The following is a 21,924-nucleotide window of genomic DNA, read 5'->3' as shown; positions in this document are numbered from 1 at the left end:
TTTGGAAACCTGTCTGTTATGGTATGAGTAAAGAATAAGAAAAAAATTGGATGGAATAGCACAGCTGAGATTTATCTGTCAAATTTTCCCTCTGGTAGACAAAATAAGCATCACTTAATAATATTAAAGCACTCCAAAGAAAATTTTGGGGAACAAGTTTATTTCCATGTCTGAAATATAACAAGATCCATATATTAATACTGGAAAGTATGACTCAGGCAACAAAGAGATCAGTTGGTTTTTGCTTATATGTCATTACAGTTCAGCATACCATAAATATTCCTATAGATTCAATACCTATCCTTCTTTTTAAAAACCATCTTCATTCAGAACATATATTTTTTTTAAATAAAGCTGAGTACTTGGCATGGGTCTCCCTATAGATCAGTGTGTTATTTCTTTGCATTCCTCCATAGACATTTAAGGAAACTGACACATAAAAGGGGAAAAAAGCAATTGCATGGCATAAGCTTCAGTTTGACAACTGGAAATTCCAATCTGACTGCCAGGAAGAAAGACAATGGGCAAGACACTAATTCACTAGTCCCAAATGATGGCATTATGTTTTGTTTTGCTTTGGTTTTGGTTTCATCACTTACACACAACAGAGCAGTAGGAGAAAGACATGGAGTTGAAGAGATTATGGACAGGAAGGGCACAGAAGAGAGAAGATGTAGTAATAAATAGTTATAACTAGCATTTGTATAGAATTTTACAATTTACAATATGTCTTCTGTATTTTATTTCATATAACCCCAACCAAAAAAGAAAAAAAGGTCCTGTGGAGGGATCTTCAGGGCATATTTAGTTATTTTTTTAATTTCCAGTTTTTAAAATTATTATCACTGTGAAATATTTCAAACATACGAAAGCTTCTTAAGAATAATTTAACAAATACTCTGGGTATTTTTCTACATAAAGGAGAAAGTTGAATGAAAAGAATTATTATATAAAATTAAGGCAGTTGTAACCATGCTATTGTACATGGGGTAGAAGAAAGATGATCTATGATAATGATTTGGACAAGGATCCATTTAAATTTGCTAAATTTCTTTCATTTAACTATTTATATAATTCAACAGCTCAGAATATAAAATATCAATTCCACATTCTTATCTGCCAGCACTAGTTGCTTATTAATACTGTCATTTTAATAATAAATCCTAAACTATTTAAAATAGTTCAATATCTGTATTTAGGACAGAATCAATAGTCATCACTACTAGAATTTAGAAGAGATACCAATAGAAGGGCAAAGTCACAGATAGATTAGAAGGCCATGAATTTACCTTTTGGGAAAGAAATTATTTAATACATGTCAATTGGTGCCTATGTTCTATTTCTAACGATGCCTACATGAAAATGCATCGCTCTAGCCTTGAGAATTTAGTCATACCAATTAATACAGTTTTACACAATAATTCTCTTTATCTTTAGTTGAAACTGCTTTATAGCATAGAATTATAAAGTTCCTTTACAAATAACGCTAATTAACTTCAAGTGTAATAGCCATCTGCCTTGAGGAATAAGCAAGTATGTTCTTTTTGAAACTTTCCCTAAAACATAAAAATTATTCTCTACTTTGATATTTAGTATATCACAATATGCCCCATAGAGTTATTTATCATAAATTCTCACTATCTTTTGTGTTCCCCACACAGTACAGTGCCTGGAATATTGTAGGTTCTTAATAAATGCAATTTTTATTAAATTAAATTTGTAAATTTTTCTGGAGACTGCCATCATTTTCTCTACTAAGCCGTTGAGTTTCAGTTTCTTTTCACATAGCTTGCAGCTAAGACACTGATGCCTTCCACATGAGTTTGACATAAAGTACTTTCACTTCTGTGTGGCTAATTTCAGGTGCAAAGATACTCAGTTATTTGAAAGAGAATTCCTAAGGACAGGTAGGAGGAGATAATCCTGCTCAAGAATGCAAGAATGTTACCACTTTTTTGTTGGGCTAATTTCTAGAGAAGACACCTGGTGAACAGAAATGTCAAGCTCTTCATAATTTTTTTTCTTCAAAGTCAGAACTACAAAGAAAACATTGGACTTTTCCACCATTTGAAAATATGGCAGTCCTATTTCTAGGGGAATTAAATAAATGATAGACTGATGCATACAGAGGAAAATGAATAGATCATATTTTCAAAAAAATTAAAAGAATTTTTTCCTAAGGAATCTGCATTTTACATTAATAATTTTAACTAATATCAATAGAATATTAGCTAAGGATATTTTCCGTAACACATCCTGTCTCAGGGCAAAGTTGCTAATGTGAAATGTGGTTTAATATTTAAGCTGCTCTCTGTTCTACACCTCAAAGCACATTTTCTGTTTAGAATAGAAGAGATAAATCAAATTTTTTCTAAATTGATTTAATAATACCCTGTGGTAGTAGTAAAAATAGCAAGAAAAGTAGAAATTTTATTTTGGCAGTATGGGTACACTTTGCTTTTTGGAATACATGTGTCCTTGAAAAAGTCTAAGTTAAATCATTTTAAATGCACCTCTGGAGTTCCCTCTTAAATTTTACTCTGTAAATAATTTTACAGATGAGGATTCAGTTAACTGTATAAGTGAATGTTCATCTAGATAGATGTTTGGTAGTCTTTAATTTATGTATTAAACTTTATTTTTTTTTAAATAATGGAGTGTAGAAAGTCCGGGTCTTTAAAAGGAATACTTCCAAAAGATAACATGGAAAAAGGGGGTTATGGCAAAGTCCCTCTGGTTAGGGACTAAACTTATTTTTTGATGGAAACTACCAAGAATTTACACACACTATAGATGAGAGTAGAAAGAATGTTTTCAGAAAGAAACCACTTACCATGTGATTTGCAGCCATGTTTCTTATGAGACCAGGAAAACTGTAATCAGTGTAGCAAAGTCTTTGTGGATGAGAAAGGCAATGGCAAGGATAAACAGCAGGCTCTGAGGACCAGCAAAGACCATTCAAAGGTAGGAATTTTTAAAATTATGCGACAAGTTATCCCTTTGCTTACTTAGTGAAAGGAGACATTTTCTCTGGCTTTTAGGGGATAATTACAGAATTCATTTAGCACATTCCATCCCCTTTCTTCTGGTCTAAAGGTAATCTTCTGAGTAGATGTCCTTACTAGAAAACGTTCCTTGATAAGATGAATGAGTGTTTTCATTCAGTTGGCATTTAGATTTCTTTTTTTATTTTAAATGGCTAACTAATTGCCTTGGTAAAATTAGTCCCATATTAACAATTAGTCTGAGTAGAATAAGCTAGTTATTTTGAAACCCATTCATCTAAATTTCATCTATATATAAATTTATATAACAGAAAGTGAAAGCTTCGTCTTCTCCCACAATTGTTATTCCCTTGAAAATAATCATGTCCAAGGGTTTGGTGTATATCTTTACATTTTTTCTTTCTCTTTCTCTCTCAGCGAATACATGCACACTCACATTTATTTGTTCGTTCATTCAAAAAATATTTATTGATATCCTATAATGAGCCAAACGTTGTTTTAGGTGGTGTGGATACAGCAGTGACTAGTCCCTGCCCTTATGGAACTTAACATTTTTTATTATAAAGAGCTAATAATAAATAAGATATTCTGCCATAGCCAGATGTCCTTCCAGTCAGCAATACCTCCTAAGCACTTTTCCGCATCAGCGCTTAGAGCCCCACCATACTCCTTTTTTTTTTTTCTTTTTCCATTTATAGTCTTGAAGTAGTCTATGCTCACCATCTATACATTTTCACTTTCCAATCATGTCTCAACTTTCAAAAGTCTGGGCTTCTTCCCACACCGTTCTACTAAAATATTGTTTATCAGTTCCCATGTGCTTGTTGTGAAATCCAGTTGACGCTGTTCAGTTCTCACCTTCTTTGGCTCCTTCACAGTATGGGATACAGGCCACTCTGTATAACTCCCCTCCACTGCTCTAGTTCACACAGTAGCTGTTTCATCTCAGACTCTTTCGCTGGTGCTCCTTGCTTTTCTTCTAAATGATGGTATTATTTCCTTGGCCCGCAGTCTCCATTCTGTCTGTAGCTAGTGTCATGTGCTCCTGTGAGTTCACATACCACCTACATGCTAAGTAGTCTCAGGTCTTTATGTTACGTCATCCTGTACACCTCCTGATGGGTATCTTACAGGTGCCTCCAGCTTAATGCAGAGCAGGATTCATCGTCTCCCACTCACCCCTGTTCCTCTTCCTGAATTTCTTAGTGGAAGAAGCCTCCTTTCTCTCAGCCACCCAGACCAGACATTCTGGACTCATTCTCAACATTCCTCTGTCCCGTGCTCTCCACATACAGTCTGTAACCCTATTAAATGTCCCTCTTTATAATCTCTAATCTCCTTCTCTCATCCTTACTGTCACCCATCTCAGTTTTGACTATCAACATTTATCTCTTAGATTAGGGCAAATCCCCTTGCCTAAATCCTGTTGCATTCCAATGCATTCTTCACACTACAGCCAGAGTGCTTTTTCTAACGCAAAACTTATGTTATTCTTTTTTCAAAAGCATTTCTGTGGCTTCCTATGAGCTCTACATTAAGTACAAAAACCTTAGTACAGCTGTAGGCTGTAATACAGCTCTCTGTAATTTGGCACCTACTTGTCTATATACTCTCATCTCCTGTCAAGATATGTCTGAATCTCTGTTCTGAACTGTTGATCCACAGAGGGCCAAACTCTCTCTCCCTTTTTCTATTTGAACATCCTGCTCCTTACTGAAATGCTCTTTGCCTTCCTTTCAGCCCTTTACCCGGATGGCTCCTCCTCCCTCAAGAATCGTCTCTGATTCATGTTCCCCTGTGACTTTGCTTTTGTCCATGTTGTTGCAAGTGTTTGAAATGTCTGTCCTTTTCCCAGATTCACCCAGATACTCCTGTGAATGCATTCAGATCTAACATGGTCCCTTCTGAGAGCATTTCCTGACCCTGCTATGAGCACTCAGAGAAGGCTGTGGTTGTCTTTGCTGTAGCATTTACTCCTGTCATGATAATCCTCTGATTGTCGTCTGCATCTCACATAGACTGAGTTCCTTGAGAGCAGGACTCATCTTATTCAACTTTGTGACCCCCAAAGCTAGCAGTGTCTGACTCGTGGTGGGTGAAAGAGTGTTAACTAAGTAATTCATTCTAAACTATGCCTAGTTTTCATCTCATAAATGAGTGGATATTTGTTCATGAGATGAAAAACTTGGCGTAGACTTGGTATGACACCCCTCCACAACCTCCACCTCCCACCAGAATATATAAGTACTAAATAATGAAATTAAGGCCTATAAATAGAATTATAGTCTTTGAGATAAAAAAAGTCTTTGGAAGAAAGTAATAAAGGAACTCCTTTCAGCATATGGAAAATAAGTTATATATTTCTAACTTATAAATATCTGTGTGACATTTGATTCGTAAACTATAGTCAGTTATACCTGTTCCCTTCCCTTCAAAATAACAGTTTCTACTGCACTGTTGGCTGCTTTTGTACCCTCTAACCATCCTGGATTTTAGAGCCTGAATGAAACTATTAGGATTCATTTTTTATCCTTGTAAGTGTTTGTACTTACAAGGATACATTAAATATGTAATTGGATTAAAATAATAATATTGTATTAGATATTATTAGAAAAAGGAGAATTCAAAAACTACTGCCACTGCCAGCACTCAGTAATATAAATTAATATTTTAAAAGATTACAGGGCTTCCCTGGTGGCGCAGTGGTTGAGAATCCGCCTGCCAATGCAGGGGACACGGGTTCGAGCCCTGGTCTGGGAAGATCCCACATGCCGCGGAGCAACTAGGCCCGTGAGCCACAATTACTGAGCCTGCGCGTCTGGAGCCTGTGCTCCGCAACAAGAGAGGCCGAGATAGTGAGAGGCCCGTGCACCGCGATGAAGAGTGGCCCCCGCTTGCCGCAACTAGAGAAAGTCCTCGCACAGAAATGAAGACCCAACACAGCCAAAAATAAATACATAAATAATTTAAAAAAAAAAAAAAAGATTACAAAACTCTTCACATGTTCTAATGCCAAGCTGAAAGGCTCACTTAGCTTTTTTCTTGTAAGTTGGCCGGAAAATGAGAATGATAGCTATTGTTTTAAGCAGATTTGGCATCAACTCTAGTTTTACTGTTGTTCATATGGAATTTTCTTCACATGGTAGCCAGATGGAGACCAAAAAAATCCACTAAATTTCAAAATTAGTTTATTTTTTAGCAAACATGATTACAGTATGTATTCAGAATACATTATGTGAAAAACCTATTTTTTAATCTAACTTTATATTATCAAAGAAAGAGGTTAAATATATGTTGATGCATTGTGGAAACCTCTTTATCAAATACCTGTACATAAATATTATAAACTTAGTTTTGTAAAGCTGCTCTGAGGTTGTATGGAGTTTTTTATGGAAACACCAAGCTATAGTCCTTCACCCATGAATTTTTATAGAAGGAACCTTAGAGGTCATTTAGTACTTCTTTTCCAGTTCAGGTATGTCTTTTACAGAATCTTTGGTAGATGATCATCTAACCTATTTTTTTTTTTTTTGGTCTTTGTTTCTTTTCTTTTTTAGAATTTTTTTTTTTTTTTGCATTGAATTGAAATCTGCCTCCTTGTAATGTTACCCATTAGTCCCAATTATATACTTTGGAATAAAACAGAGACCAGCTGGTCCATCTGCTATTCACCAAATTATGAAAGCCACAAATCTAGAAGTCATTCTTGATTTTTTTCCCTTTCCTCTCCCATTATCCTCCCTCCCCTCATTGAAATTGTCCTATCAGTTCTAAGTCCAAAGTATACATTTGATCCATCCACTTACTTCCATTTTTACTGCCACTAGATGGTAGTCCAAGCCACCATCATCTTTGACCCAAACTACTTTAATAGCCTTAAAAAAGAAAACTCTGTGCTTTGATTTTCATCTCCCTACAATCTCCTTCCTATACCAACGATCTACAAATTGTAGTCCTGACACCCTAGGACAAAACAAGATGATTCATTAGAATGCAAGAAGAAATACCAGAAATTCTATTTATATTTATTTTTATCTCATCTGTTTTAATTTCTATTTTTGTATAAGTTTCTATAATGTTTATAAATTAGTACAGTGTATATATTTTAGCTCTTATTTTTCTTTTTTGCTTTTTATTAAATTCATAGTCTGATAGATCCAACTTCCCACATCTATTTACATAGTCTTATATAACTAACATGTAAACAGTTGATTTTTTTTAAATAACATGTAGTGCCTTTCGTTAATCCCATTTAGATTTTCTTACACATTTTTTAAAAATTTTGAAACTATCTTGTACCTACAGAAAAAATTCAAGTACAGCACAAGTACAACACAAATAACATTTTTTCCTGAACCATTTGAGAGTTAATTGCCAACCTGATGCCCCATCATCTCCGATACTTTAGTGTATATGTCCTACAAAGATATTTTCCTACATTAGCCACAAAAGAACTATCAAAAACAGGAGAACATTATTATTCCTATTTAGTCCTCAAAACCCATTTAAGTTTTGCCAGTTCTCCAAGTATGTCCTTTATTGTAACCATTCCAATTCAGAATCGCGTATTACATTTATTCATGTCTCCTTAGTCTCTTTCAAATTGGAAGAGTTCCTCAGTCCTTCTTTGACTTATATAACCTTGATACTTCTGAAGATTTTAGGTCAGTTATTTTGTAGAATGTCCCTCAGTTTAGTTTTGCCTGATATTTACTGAGAATTAGATTCAGATTGTGTACCTTAGGGTGGAACACTGTAGAAACAATGCTATATTCTTCTCATTGCACCTATCTGGTGGCACATGATGTTGATTTATCCTGATTACTGATGATGTAACTTTGATCACTTGATTAATATGGTGTTTATCAAGCACTTCCAGTGTGTGGTTACTCTTTTCCATATATATAATTAATAAGTGTTTTGTGGGGAGGTACTTTGAGACTGTATCAATATCCCATCGCATACCAAACTTTTCCTATTTACTTATTTACTTATATTAGTATGGACTCAGGGTTTCCTATTTTATTCAGTGGGTGTAATTTATTACTGTTTATTTTGATGCTTGCATTGTCCCAGATTTGGCCAGTTAAGAGCCCCTTAATTCAGGTTTCTACGTCTTTTTGACATATTCCCTTTCAGTCTTTAAGCCCTTCTTTAACTTTCTATGTATATTTTATCATCTGTTTCAACAACATTTCGGGTCATTTAGATTACTTTGGATCTTCATTATGCCACTTTTAACTATTCCTCTTAGATAATAAGCATATCTTCTATTTCCTTACTCAAGTCGTGGATAATAATAATCAATGAGTTGAAGCCAAAGAAAGGGCCCAGTTGTGCTGCTCCAGAAACTACTTTCCAGATCGGAGATTCTCAACCAGTTAATCAGTTAATATTAATTAGTATACTATTTTTTAGTTTATTTTGAAGAATTATGTGATTAGTCTTCCAGCTAGTTGCTGCTGCCACGTCAATGTCACTGAAAAGCCAAAAACTCTATCAAGATCTTCCCTACACCCCAACCATCTCCTTCCTGAAAGAAAAATTTTTTTTAGCATTCGATGCTGTTCTTCATGACTGACAGCACTGTCTCCATCTGATCCCAGGGTTCAGAGAACTCTTAGCTTCATGTCACCCTCATTGTCAGTAGGATCTTTACTTACAACCCACTTTGTAATATAACAGCTCTGGGGGCAGGGGGAGAAACAGAACAAAATAAAAACTTAATTCTTAGCACATGTTATACACTCAGTAATATAACTTAGCTACGGAAATGAATAAATACTGAAGATTAATGCAAATAAATTAACCCAAACTTTACATGGGTCTAACTGTTCAGTTAGCTGTGAGTGTACAATGTGAGTCTCCAAACCAAAAATCTGGATTCCAGTATAGAACCCAAGATTTACAGCTGTAAAACTTGGGAAAACCACTAAATTACTCTGAGTTTCAGTGTCCTTTTATTGTTGTTATTGTTGTTGTTAGATGGAACTAATAAATGGAGCCCCCCTGCCTGCTCCACACTGTTGTAGAAGCCAGAGAATATCACGTAAATGAAAAGTTTCTGTATGCAATTAACTGGTGTGAAAGTGTAAGATTATCACTCTTATCACAAATATATAGTGCTGTCATACAGTTGATTTTCTGTTATTTTATAAGAAAAGAATCATGGGCAGATTTTTCAAATGCCTATCATTTTCCTAAGCTATTTTCCTAATTCTGATCCTTTTTTAAAAAAGAAAATGAAGCTAACTTGGCAGGACTTTTCTTTTGATCCTACCTAATTTGTTTGTTTGTTTGTTTAATGCTCACAAATTATCTACTTAAAAAGTTGTTCTCAAAATTTTGGGGGATCAGCATAAGCCTCACTATTTGGTTGATAAATTCTTCCTATCTTTAATTAGAAAGTTAGAACAGATTCACTTCTCAAGACTGACGTGGCATCTTTCCTCTGCTCCTTGATTTTTCAAGAAATAGTGGAATTAACTCTTAAAGAGACTAGAGAAAGCATCAGGCTTAGCCCTTGTTGTTCAGGAACATGTTTCACAGCCTGGTGGGGCAGGCTGGGGAGTTGGGGGACATCTCTATGTCTCTATCCTCCATCTATAAAATGAACGTAAAGAATCCTACTTCTCACTGTTGTAATGAGGACTAAATGCAATAATGCATGTGAAATAAGGCCTATAAATTATAAAACTTTAAAGATATATGTTAGTAACATATGATTCAGAACTCTGAGATAATAATAATAAAAGCTATCATTTACTGAATGTACTCTCCTTACCAGACTCTGTGCTCTCTTTTGATGCTACCACAACCCAATATGTATTATTATCACTGTTTTACAAATGAGGAAGCTGAGGATCAGAGGGGATAAATACTGCCCGAAGTCACACAGCTAATAAGCAGTCGAGCAAATTCAAACCCAGTTATGTCTGACCCCAAAACCTATACCCTTAACCCTTGCCTCCAATTTTACCTTATACTCCCTCCTGTTTGGCCCTACAGGCTTGAACTCATTTAAGCAGGAGCTGCTCTGAAAAGCTCTCTTCTGTTAGGAACTGCTGCCAAACATTTATATTGTTGATTCTAAATTTTCCAATATGAAAACCATCCTATTCTGGAGAAGACAGAAACAAAGACATGCTACTTTGATGGAAGTTACAGGGCAGCATGATTAATAGCGCTGAACTCTCTTATTTATCTGCTAACACTGTACCATCTTCTGAAAGCAGCAGCCCTCTTCTTTCCTACTCTTTTTGTATGAACATTTTCTCTATTTTATAATTTCAAAAGCCTCAATTCCCTTTGCCTTTAGTACTAGGTGCAAAAATGCCCAATTTAATTAGAAAGACTTTAATTGGTTAGCTGTTCAATGACTTGAGTAGATTTCTGGCCAGGTACATTTTCTGCATAAGGTAATTAGTTAGTAACCCATGCCCACAAATCCTTCCCCAAATTCTTACATCATACAGATTTCTCCTTTTTAAATATCCTCAATGTTTATATTGATAGGTGCTACCAATTTGTCATGTACTTATACAAAAATTAGTGGTTTCAGAAGTGAATGATCCTGAACTGAATCAATAATTATCAAGAGCAATAACACTTTATGAATTTAGTGCTAAATAATACTTATAAAAAGCTTATTTCTTTGGGAATTTATTACTTAAATTACCACAACTGTGTTAATTGTGAACTTTGACAGCCAAATGATCAGCTGTGTAGACAGGACCCATATGAATGCTGCCTTGTGTTAGTGACCGGACATCCCTACAACTTCTATGAAACCATCAGCCTGTTACTGCAGTTGACACTTTGAAAGAACTTGCAGTTGCATTATACTATCATTTGAACATTTAAAAATAAATTGAACTATTCACCAAAGACATGTGTAATACGTTGACCTTTCAGGTTGAATCAATTTGGAAAACAAAAGTCTTTTTGATCTCAATATTACTCTTTGTAATTTGATTCCAAGAATATTTTTACTTTTACACTAACACTCTCTGAAAACTTCATTTTCTCAGAATCTCTATGGTTCCTATTTAAAAAGTCTTTTTAAACTTATGTAATAACTATAGATATTAATCACTTTTAAAATGGCATGAACTAATGGACACATCTTGACCCAATTGAAAATTCATACCATTCTCTGGAAAAAAGTCCCTTGGCAAAATATCCTTGGGAAGAGAACAATGCCAGAAATTAACAACTGCTTAATTTTAATGTATAGAAAGGGTTACCTTGTTTTCTTAGACTAAATTGTAAGTGAATATAATTTTCTTAAAAAGGAGACACTGTGGGAAACATATGAAATGATTCATTTCCTGCTGTTTTTGGAAAAATGTAATTCTTCTGTAGCATTAGCTAAAAGATTTACTCTAAAATGGCTTTTCAACAATAGTGTATTGTGAGTCAGAAATATTCTCTTTCTCATTACAGAGATTTAACAGGTTTTGACAATCAAACAGGAGATTTTTGTATAATTTTTGCATGAATGTTTAGTTCTTCCTAATCAGGTGGAAATAAATTATTTCAGAAAATGATTTAGGAACTAATGTGAGGTCCTTAGACCAAAAACAACAACAACAATAACAACAGCATGTTACCAAAGCAAACTTGAGTCCATTCACCTGTGCACAGTGCCCAGTAAAGCCAGTCTACTGCCACCAGGTTGTGGTGAAGGAAAGTGCAGCATTTACTGCAGTCCCCAAGCAAGGAGTCTAGGCAGCTAGTGCTCAAAAGACCCTGAAATGGCTTCCAGGGAAAGGTTTTTAAAGACACAGTGAGGGAGACGGTTGTGGGGTGTGTGATCAGCTCATAGACATTCTTCTGATTGGTTGGTGGTGAGGTAACCAGGGGTCAACATCTTCAACCTTCTGGTTCCAACCAGTCTGGGGTCTATGTGCTTGTGGGCAGCATACAGTTAACTTCTCCCACCTGGTGGGGGTTTCAGAATCGACAAAATAGTTCAAAAATATGGCTCAGAATATAATCTCTAGCCCTTGAAGAGGAACTAAAGGCCCTTGACTTTGTTTGATGGCTAAACTATTATTATTTTGTCTTGCTTGACTGTTTTCCTTTGTTTCTACATTTTCTCACTTCTCTGATTAAACTTATTCTTTGGAACTTGGGGAAGGCCTAGGAGGCTAAAGTTTTTCTGAGAACAAGAAGCGGGCAGAGGACATGGCATGGTGGGAGGGGGCTGGGAGGTGGGGTCTATCCTGAGAAGGCTCCATAGGATCCTGCTCGGTTACAAACACTCAGAAATTTATATACTTTCCTTTCTCATGTCAGTTTGTTATGTCATGTGATTAATTAAAAGATTAAAGTTTATTCAGATTAATTCTGTTATAAGAACTCTAAAAAGACTTTGAGATAGGTGGTGAAACCTTAGTTTCAAAAGTACTGATTTAAATGCATTTCAAATGTTAAATATGTAGCTAATTAGGGTAGGACTTTTGAGCAACAGTAGAATATACTGAATTGCTCATATTTTATTTGGGGTAACATTTCTCTTCATAGAAACATTGTTTAATTTAAGAATCATTGTTTTATGTGGAATCTCTCTTTTATCCTGCACTGACACAATTTTTACTCTTTTGTCAAGGTATCAGATACATACCGGACTTCAACATTCTATCATAAGACCTACACAGCCCAACTGCTTACCTCTGGACAATGCAACCCTACCTCAGAAGCTGAAAGAGGTTGGATATTCAACACATATGGTTGGAAAATGGCATTTGGGTTTTTATAGAAAAGAATGTATGCCCACCAAGAGAGGATTTGATACCTTTTTTGGTTCCCTCTTGGGAAGTGGCGATTACTATACACACTACAAATGTGACAGTCCCAGGATGTGCGGCTATGATTTGTACGAAAATGACAATGCTGCCTGGGACTACGACAATGGCATATACTCCACACATATGTACACTCAGAGAGTGCAACAAATCTTAGCTTCCCGTGACCCCAGAAAGCCTATATTTTTATATATTGCCTACCAAGCTGTGCACTCTCCACTGCAAGCCCCTGGCAGGTATTTTGAACACTACAGATCCATTATCAACATAAACAGGCGCAGGTATGCTGCCATGCTTTCCTGCTTAGATGAAGCAATCAACAATGTGACCCTGGCTCTAAAGACATATGGTTTCTATAACAACAGCATTATCATATACTCTTCAGATAACGGCGGCCAGCCCACCGCAGGAGGAAGTAACTGGCCCCTCAGAGGTAGCAAAGGAACCTACTGGGAAGGGGGGATCCGGGCTGTTGGCTTCGTGCACAGCCCACTTCTGAAAAACAAGGGAACGGTGTGTAAGGAGCTTGTGCACATCACTGACTGGTACCCCACTCTGATTTCACTGGCTGAAGGACAAATTGACGAGGACATTCAACTGGATGGCTATGACGTCTGGGAGACCATAAGTGAAGGCCTTCGTTCTCCCCGAATAGATATTTTGCACAACATCGACCCCATTTATACCAAGGCGAAAAATGGCTCCTGGGCGGCAGGCTATGGGATCTGGAACACTGCCATCCAGTCGGCCATCAGAGTGCAGCACTGGAAACTGCTCACAGGGAACCCCGGCTACAGTGACTGGGTGCCCCCTCAGTCGTTCAGCAACCTCGGGCCGAACCGGTGGCATAACGAACGGATTACGTTGTCAACCGGCAAAAGCGTGTGGCTGTTCAACATCACAGCCGACCCCTACGAGAGAGTGGACCTTTCTAACAGGTATCCCGGGGTCGTGAGGCAGCTCCTGCGGAGGCTCTCACAGTTCAACAAGACCGCGGTGCCTGTCAGGTACCCCCCCAAAGACCCCAGAAGTAACCCTCGGCTCAATGGGGGAGTCTGGGGACCATGGTATAAAGAGGAGAAGAAGAAACAGAAGCTACGCAAAAATAAGACTGAGAAAAAGAAGAAGAAAAGTAAGACAAAGAAGAAACAGCAGAAAGCAGGCTCGTTTACAAATTGCCGCTTGGGCGTTCCTCGTGGATAGGTACACATTTTTTCCTGTCTGGCTAAACTTAAATCAGTACTTAGTCTTTCACCAGTTTTCTAGGTGAACCAGCATGTTTGGCTCAGTAGGATCCCTGCCATCAACATCGCTGTTTTCGGGTCGTGCTACTCCAGAGACTTCTGCCACCTGGAAAGCTTGTGCTCAGTGCCAAAGGTGCTACTCTTGGAAGCCATGCTTGGAGCAGAAAGGAGATGTTTGTTTCTCTTGCTCCTTTATAAAAGGTGGTCAGTGACAAGTCCAGCTGTTGTGCTTCAGTCAATTGACCAAACACTATGCTTTAAATTATAACATTAGACTGTAACCTGCAGTTGATGGACATGCTACTTTGATGGAAGTTACAGGGCAGCATGATTAAAAACCACCTTTGATGAAGTGTAGTAGTCAAAGGTTGCATCACCTCAAAGGCCTTGAAAAACATTTTTTTCTTAGTGAATTTTTGTATCTCTATCATAGGACACTTGGGTTTTTTTAATTAATTCTATTTCATATATCATTTCCTTTCCTGTGAAAATAAGCTGTTTTTCTCACATGTGAACAGCTTGCACCTCACTTTATCATGCATAAGGGAATGGCAAATGTTTGAGCACACTGCCAAAACGTGAATGTAACTATTTTCCAAACACTTTAATAGAATGATGTTTCAGAATAAAGTACATAATTTATTTTTACAGAAAAAATATTAATTATTTTGTTTTCATAAAAAGTTATACAAATGACTTTTAATTATTTTATTTTTATTTTCTACATACCATTAGAAGAATTTTATTTCATATTATCAAGATTATCAAGCACTGTAATACTGTATTACTAGTGTGTGAATTCATAGAATATAAAAAGAAAAAAATGATAATCATCATTGTTCAACCATTATTTTGAATGTAATAGGATGAATATATTCCTTACAAATTACTTGGAAATTCAGTGTTTGTACAGAATTGAGAGACAACTTTATTGTTTCTGTCAAAAACACTTTATTTATGTATCTTAATTATTAAAATGACATATTTTACAGCACCAGCAGATTGTGTGGCTTTTCTGATTTAACATCTATATAGAATTATATTATTCATTTTAACAAACAAAAATCTTTACAAATAGGCAAATGAAGGTATGATTTGCTAACAACCGTAGTAATATAATATGGATTTTGCAAATAAGAGATATTTCCACTTGGCCACTGCATGGAGAAAAGTGTTCTCTTGTTAATAAATAAGGTTTGTAATGACCTTACTCTTATACAAAGTGGACGTGGTGGGGAGATACAGAGAAATGAAGATATGGATCCTACCTGGCGTTGTTAAAACTCGAATTTGAAACTCACGCATGCAAACGCCATGAGGAGGATTAAAGGAACGTGATCTGTAATGAAGTTTTTCATGGGTGATCAGTGAGGACAGGTTGATGTGGTTCTTGTTGGCCCTGGAGTTTTCTTTAAGGTGCCCTCTCCTAATACTGCCTGTCTCATAGTTTACACTAAAAAAATCACAGAGAGCTAGAACTGTGATATGTGAAGTTACAATTGTGATTAAAGAAATGTACGTGGCAGTATGGTAGCATACTATTAAATACATTTATATCAGAATTCAGAGGATAGCTTCTCACAGTTCATGGAAATCTATAAAAGAATCGATAGACTTACCAAAATTACTAAAATGGACAAAAATAATTAATATTTAAAAATTTTAATATTTCAGTTCTAGAATATATATCTCCATTTCATTATATAGGATTAAGTACTATTTCCTGAGTTTGTGTTTTGTCAACTGTATATTTAAGTGGGTCTTAAAAATCAAAGGCATACTGTCAGTGTTTTCCTCTCTTAGTGGCACATAAATTAATGAGGTGTCATAAAATAGGTAGTATCTTATAATTCAAAAGATAGTTATTATTACATTAAAAAAGAGTTCTGAGGAAAAATGAGTTCAGGATATGTGGAGTTAAACAAGCTTAAAGGGGTCAATTTATGCAGACTTTCTTACAGTTTTTTAAATCCTAGCTTGCCTTGTAAATCTCTAACAGAAGGAAATTTTTATATAGTGTTTTCTAATTTATTTCACCATAAAACCCTTGTCTATACCACATTACACAGGACTAGGCAAAGTATGGAACAGACCTCAGAAATTTTTAGTGTAAACATAGAATCTTCTAGAAATCCCTAGCAAAACAAAAAGGAGCAAAGAGGCAAATCAGGATCATGAAAATTAACTCACATTTGAGCCCAGTAGATATTATGTAATATGGTGTGATTTTAAATTCTCTGTAAATGACCATAACTTTCTCAATGAAAATAAATTAGCCCACAGTTTTCTACCTGGAAATGACTTCAAGGACGTTATTTACTATTTTTAGGAGAGTACCTGCCCGCCCCCCCATGACTCTGGGTAGGCGATTTAGGAGAAGTCTCTGTCTTGCCCTTAAGAAACTAAAATCTAATACAATAGTCATCTATGAATAATGAACAGAAATGTTTCCAAAATGCTGTCAACAAATCACTAGGTGTTTCAAGATGTCCAGGGAGGAAAATACTCTGCACTTGACTTTTATGCCTTAACCATCAAAACTATGTTCACGTGGGGCCTTTATTCTCAGGTGTCATTTTCCTGAACTGTGATTCTCAGGTTGCATTTCTTTTGCAACCTGAGAGTTGCCCGTGGCTTTTTCAAGTGTAAACGGAACCACTTGAAAACCTCTGACCCTTTTATTAGGATACCAAAGGAAACCCCTGGATTGAAATATAAGTATCCCCCTAGCTTTGTCAGAAAATAAATTGTGGAAGCGGCTTATGTGTCCTGGATGGGAAAGAATCTAAATCATTGTATTCAAATGACAAAACAAACAAAACTCTGTGGTACCTTTCAATCAGTGAAAAACATCCACACCTTGGCTGTCAAGTCTTGTTTCATCTGTATTTACATACTTTTCTCTCACTTTTCCCTTTTAAGAATCTTAAGAATAGAGGAGAAACTGGCCCTTTGATAATTGAATGAGTAGATAGTTAATACATTGTAACATTTGCTATTCCAAGGTACATGAATTTGGCATCAGGATGAGCTTCTTAAGCATTTTATTCCTGGGATTCTTGAGTACATACACTGTGAATTTGTCAGTAACCATCAGAATGTGTGTTGTTGGCAGGAATAAACTGGCTTGCCAGAAGCAGCAAACAAAATTCTTGTGTCAGAAGTTAGTAATTTCATTGTTTCCTCTTAGCGAAATTACTTATTAAAATTCATTCGTTCTACAAATGTTTGTTAAATCCTGCTGCCTGCTTGGCAGGCAATGTTCTTGGTGCTTGAAATCCATCAGTGAAAGAAATGGATAAAAATTCTTATTGCTTGTGCAGGTGACATTCTAGCCGAGTGATGCAAACAATAGGTAATAAACATAAATAAATAAATTATATACTATATAAAGTAGTGTGGAAAAGAAAGAGTAGATCAGGACAAGGGGAGGACTTATTCAACACCAAGTTTACCCATCCATTTATTCAACACTTGGTAAGTGCCACACATGATAAACGCTGTGATATGGTGACTAGCAACAGCAGACAGAGTCCCTGTTTTCTGGTAGTCTGCATGTCCTGGGAGACACAGCCATTAGTCAGATAACCAAACACACCCTCCTCTCCTCCACTCTCTTCCCCTACTTGATCCTTCTCCATAGACTTATCACCCTTTAATATATTTCATATTTTACTTACATATTTTATTTATTCTCTGGCTCTTCCCACTGGAGTGTAAGCTTCTTAACAAAAATAGTTTATGTCTGCTCTATCTACATCTGTATTGCCAGTATGTAAAACAATGCCTGGCTCCTAGTCAGTGTTCAATATATATTTATTTTTTGCATGAATAGATAAGATAATCACAAATATCCATATGTTCAGCTACATTTGCTTGGGTTTCCACTTTCCACAGTTGTAGAGGAATTTCACTGTTGAAAAATAGAACTAATCATCCCTAATACCATTCCTCATAATAATAGCATTGTTGTGAAATGAAGAAATTTCTAGCATTAGAAAAAACTAACTCGAATAATGTATAGTTATAGGAACAGAGTGTTAACAGCAAAAACCAAGCAAAAATCATACAATTCTGACAGCAAATTTTATCTTTATTACCTAACAGAGTACAACATAATTATTCTAACACTACTTTGAATGTAACAGAATACAGTATAAATGAGAGTTTCCAGAAAGGAGAAATGGGGATTAAATTGTGAATAATTTTTGTAGCAAGCCATAGAAGGGAAAAATATAAATAGCAAATAAACCTCTGTGTCTTCACAGAATTATGAAGCCAAATGGACTATATCTCACATCCTTGGGTATCTTATTACGAAGCTCTCCAATTTGGCAAAGAAAGAATTCTGTTTCTTTAAAGGTAAGTTTTTCTTAAGTGTTTTATTGGTCGTAGCATCTCTGTGAAATCCATTGATTCATTTATTAGATATGACACTATAAACACACGACATGAAAATGTTGTCTGTGGGAGTTAGGTAGACTTGAACATATTTACTTAACTTTCCGTTTCATTTCTATGATTTGAAATTTCCTTCCTCTCAAATGTACTACAATCCTATAATATTCTTTGTCAATTGGGTTACGCAATTTTGGATAAAATCAATCCCACCAGCTTAAAAGGTCCAAGAAAATAACATATGCTCATTAAAATGTCTGTGTATTCATTCTCTGCAGAAATTCTTTAGATGTTAATTATAAATGGAGGGCATCTTATCTAATGAATCAAATAAAAGTAAAATTTATCTTTCAGAATAAATATCCAAAAACAATTTTTAATATGACATATTAATGCTCTGGAAACAATACTTTAATAATTAAGGTTTCTTCAGCCTTAAGACTTGTGAATGACTGGGGATTACTTTCGACTGAACATCTAAATTCTAAACAACTGTGAGAAAGAATATTTTCATAACAAAGGTTAAAAAAATAAAACCTTGATTTTACTTAATAATCTGAAACTGTATCTTCTCATGTCTCACCATCACCAGAACTTCCAGAGGCTCCTTTTCAACAAAAGTGATAGCATAACTCATCAGTCATGGAGATTCACTCTGTCTCTAATACATGTCCCACTAACATTTCTCTCTTTTAAGTTTTCCCTGATTGGAATAATCAACCGTCTCTAGCATCAAGAAGGTAGGGAATTATAAGCATATAACACCACATAATTCCTACTACACATTGAGACTTAACAGCAACAACATGTAGGGGTTCAGAGCATGTCATCCCAAAATATGCCCCCTTGGAATATTGGTTATTTTGAGTGAGTTAAAGGCACCTTAAAAATAGCAGATCAAGCAGGACACTTTGACCTTCCTTTTTCTTCCTGAAAGGAGGAGATAAAAATCCCAGGTGAAAGGTGCCCTCTCTGTATCAGGAGGAAAGAAGACATTCTTATCACCAGAGATGGGAAGTCAAAGCTGAGAGAAATCTGTACAAAAGAACTTGTTAAACTAACCTTCATCTTTCTAGTCACTTTTCCACCATTCACTGCCCTAGCCCAAACCCCTTTGCCTTGTCACATCCTCACAGTTTACTATCCCTTGTCCAACCCAGGACATAAGCATCCAGCTCTGATTGCTTCTTTGGGTCTTCATTTTCCTGTGAAGGTGCCCATGCATATGTAAAAATAAAAAATACAGTCTTTTTATTAAACTTGTTTTTCTTTTCTTCAAGTTTTGCTCAAAGCCCTAAGAGTTAACTTAGCATTTCAAAGATTACAGTCACAGATGCCAGGGTAAGCTATTATCTCCCTACTGGGAGAAGTGGCTACAGTGACAGTGTAGGTGAGGAGGATAAGTAGAGAGGTTCTTCCCTTCTTTTTTTCTTTGACTCCATGCCTGTGTACTTCCCAGCACCTGGGCTGTGACTGGACTGTTTCTTTATGTCCTCTCACATAGAACCATGGCTTCACATTTTACATTCTTGGTTCCTTTATTGTCCATCACTGAGTCCCACACCCCTTCCTGCCCCAGAACTAGGCACATAGACACCTGTGTCCAACAGATTATTAACATTTAAATTCCTTCCCTCCTGAAGTTCCCTGGCATAAAGGGAAGGGTGTGTAGAGCTACCCCCATCTGCTGGTGACAAGAAGCCCTGAGCACTACCCCTAAACTTAAGTCAGTCAAGATAGATAGAAGGGGCGTGGGCCATTGGGGGAAGCAGATAAAGTGTTTCTGCATGAATAAGTGAGCTATATCTCCTTTCAGGTTCAAACAGCTCAACAGCTGCAAAGCCCAAAGACTTGCTTCAGTTTGGGGATCTAATTAATGCTTTCTCTCTATTGTTTCTTACCTTTGGGAATTCCTGCTCTTTCTCATGTAGCATAGAGGAGAGAGCAACAGAGACTTCTAACAAACATTCTCTACCACCCACAGCCCAATTTCGGGAATGCCTGGACCCTTTCTTCCCTTGCCTGGAATAGAAAGCCAAAACCAAAAGCACCATTTAGACTGCTCGTTCCAATCCTACCTCCCAGTCCTCAGCCAACAAATGTCTCAGTCCTTTCAACATGTCTGCTACTGGTTTCTGTGGACTTCTCTCAAATCCTGTCAGCCTGTGAGGATCTCCTTTGTCTCTCTCAGCAAACCATGTTTCAAACAGGAACCCATCTTTGTCAGCAAAATTGATACATTTTTACTCTCTATATTTCTTCATTGTTATCCCAAAAGCAACCATGAAGCTTCCAGAACAGAGATCAGAGTCATTGTCATTGTCATTGTCATTACTGAGTATAGTGACTGCACCAGTTTCCCTCCTTCAGGGTTACCAGAATCTGTGTCTCCAGAACCGCAATTCGTAATGTTACTGAGTCTGGACTTGGGTCTTAAGCACAGCAAAGCCAATATACTGACACCGGGTTGTGGTGAAGGAAAGTAATGTTTATTTGCAGGGCACCAAGCAAGGAAAATGCGCAGCTCAGGCTCAAAAGACCCGAACTCCCCAGTGGCTTCCGGGGAAGGGTTTTCAAAGGCAGTGTGAGGGAGAGGGCTGCAGGTGCCTGATTAGCTTGTGCTCAATTCCAGGACTGGTTGACATCAAGGTGAAGTTTCCAGCATCATCAATCTTCTGGTTTCAACTGGTCTGGGGTCTACATGTTTTGGTCAGCAATTTTCATCTGGTAGGGGTCTAGTTCCTATAAAAACAACTTTGGAATGTGTGTCAGACCTTTATATCTTTGAGGGAACTGGGAGTTCAGTGACTCTGCTAGGTGGCTGATTTATCGTCTAAATTGTTACCAGTTTCCCAGCTCAACAGCTATTCTTTGTTTCTGCATCTTCACATTTGCTGATCATTAACTCTTTTTTTTTTTTTCTGAGATATACATTTTAAAGTAATAACTAGAATTATGACTTATAACATTATACCAGAACATATAAGATTTTTAGAAATTTCATGTAATGTCTGAAACATTTATATTAACATATTTCCATACAGATAACCCAAAGAAAGTTTAGTATTAGTTGTTTTTGTTTGTTTATTTGTTTGTCTCTACTGCAGGTTCTTATTAGTCATCAATTTTATACACATCAGTGTATACATGTCAATCCCAATCACCCAATTCAGCACACCACCATCCCCACCCCACCGCGGTTTTCCCCTCTTGGTGTCCGTACGTTTTTTCTCTACACCTGGGTCTCAACTTCTGCCCTGCAAACTGGTTCATCTGTACCATTTTTCTAGGTTCCACATATATGCATTAATATACGATATTTGTTTTTCTCTTTCTGACTTACTTCACTCTGTAAGACAGTCTCTAGATCCATTCACGTCTCAACAAATGACTCAGTTTTGTTCCTTTTTATGGCTGAGTAATACTCCATTGTATGTATGTACCACAACTTCTTTATCCATTCGTCTG

General features: G+C 36.5%; 1 protein-coding gene across 1 annotated transcript in view; it reads left to right on the top strand.

Annotated features, from left to right (window-relative positions):
• Positions 1-15,049, top strand: part of ARSJ (arylsulfatase family member J) — a 66,556-nt gene extending 51,507 nt beyond the window's left edge. Inside the window, exon 2 of the mRNA XM_007191060.2 lies at positions 12,619-15,049. Within this exon, the coding sequence (XP_007191122.1) occupies positions 12,619-14,017 (1,399 nt within the window). The 3' untranslated portion in view covers positions 14,018-15,049. The remainder of the gene's footprint in view (positions 1-12,618) is intronic.
• Positions 15,050-21,924: the final 6,875 nt, after the last annotated feature.

Source organism: Balaenoptera acutorostrata, chromosome 5, assembly GCF_949987535.1.
Source record: "Balaenoptera acutorostrata chromosome 5, mBalAcu1.1, whole genome shotgun sequence".
In the NCBI taxonomy this organism is placed as follows: domain Eukaryota; kingdom Metazoa; phylum Chordata; class Mammalia; order Artiodactyla; family Balaenopteridae; genus Balaenoptera; species Balaenoptera acutorostrata.
This window is presented reverse-complemented; position numbering and strand designations above follow the sequence as displayed.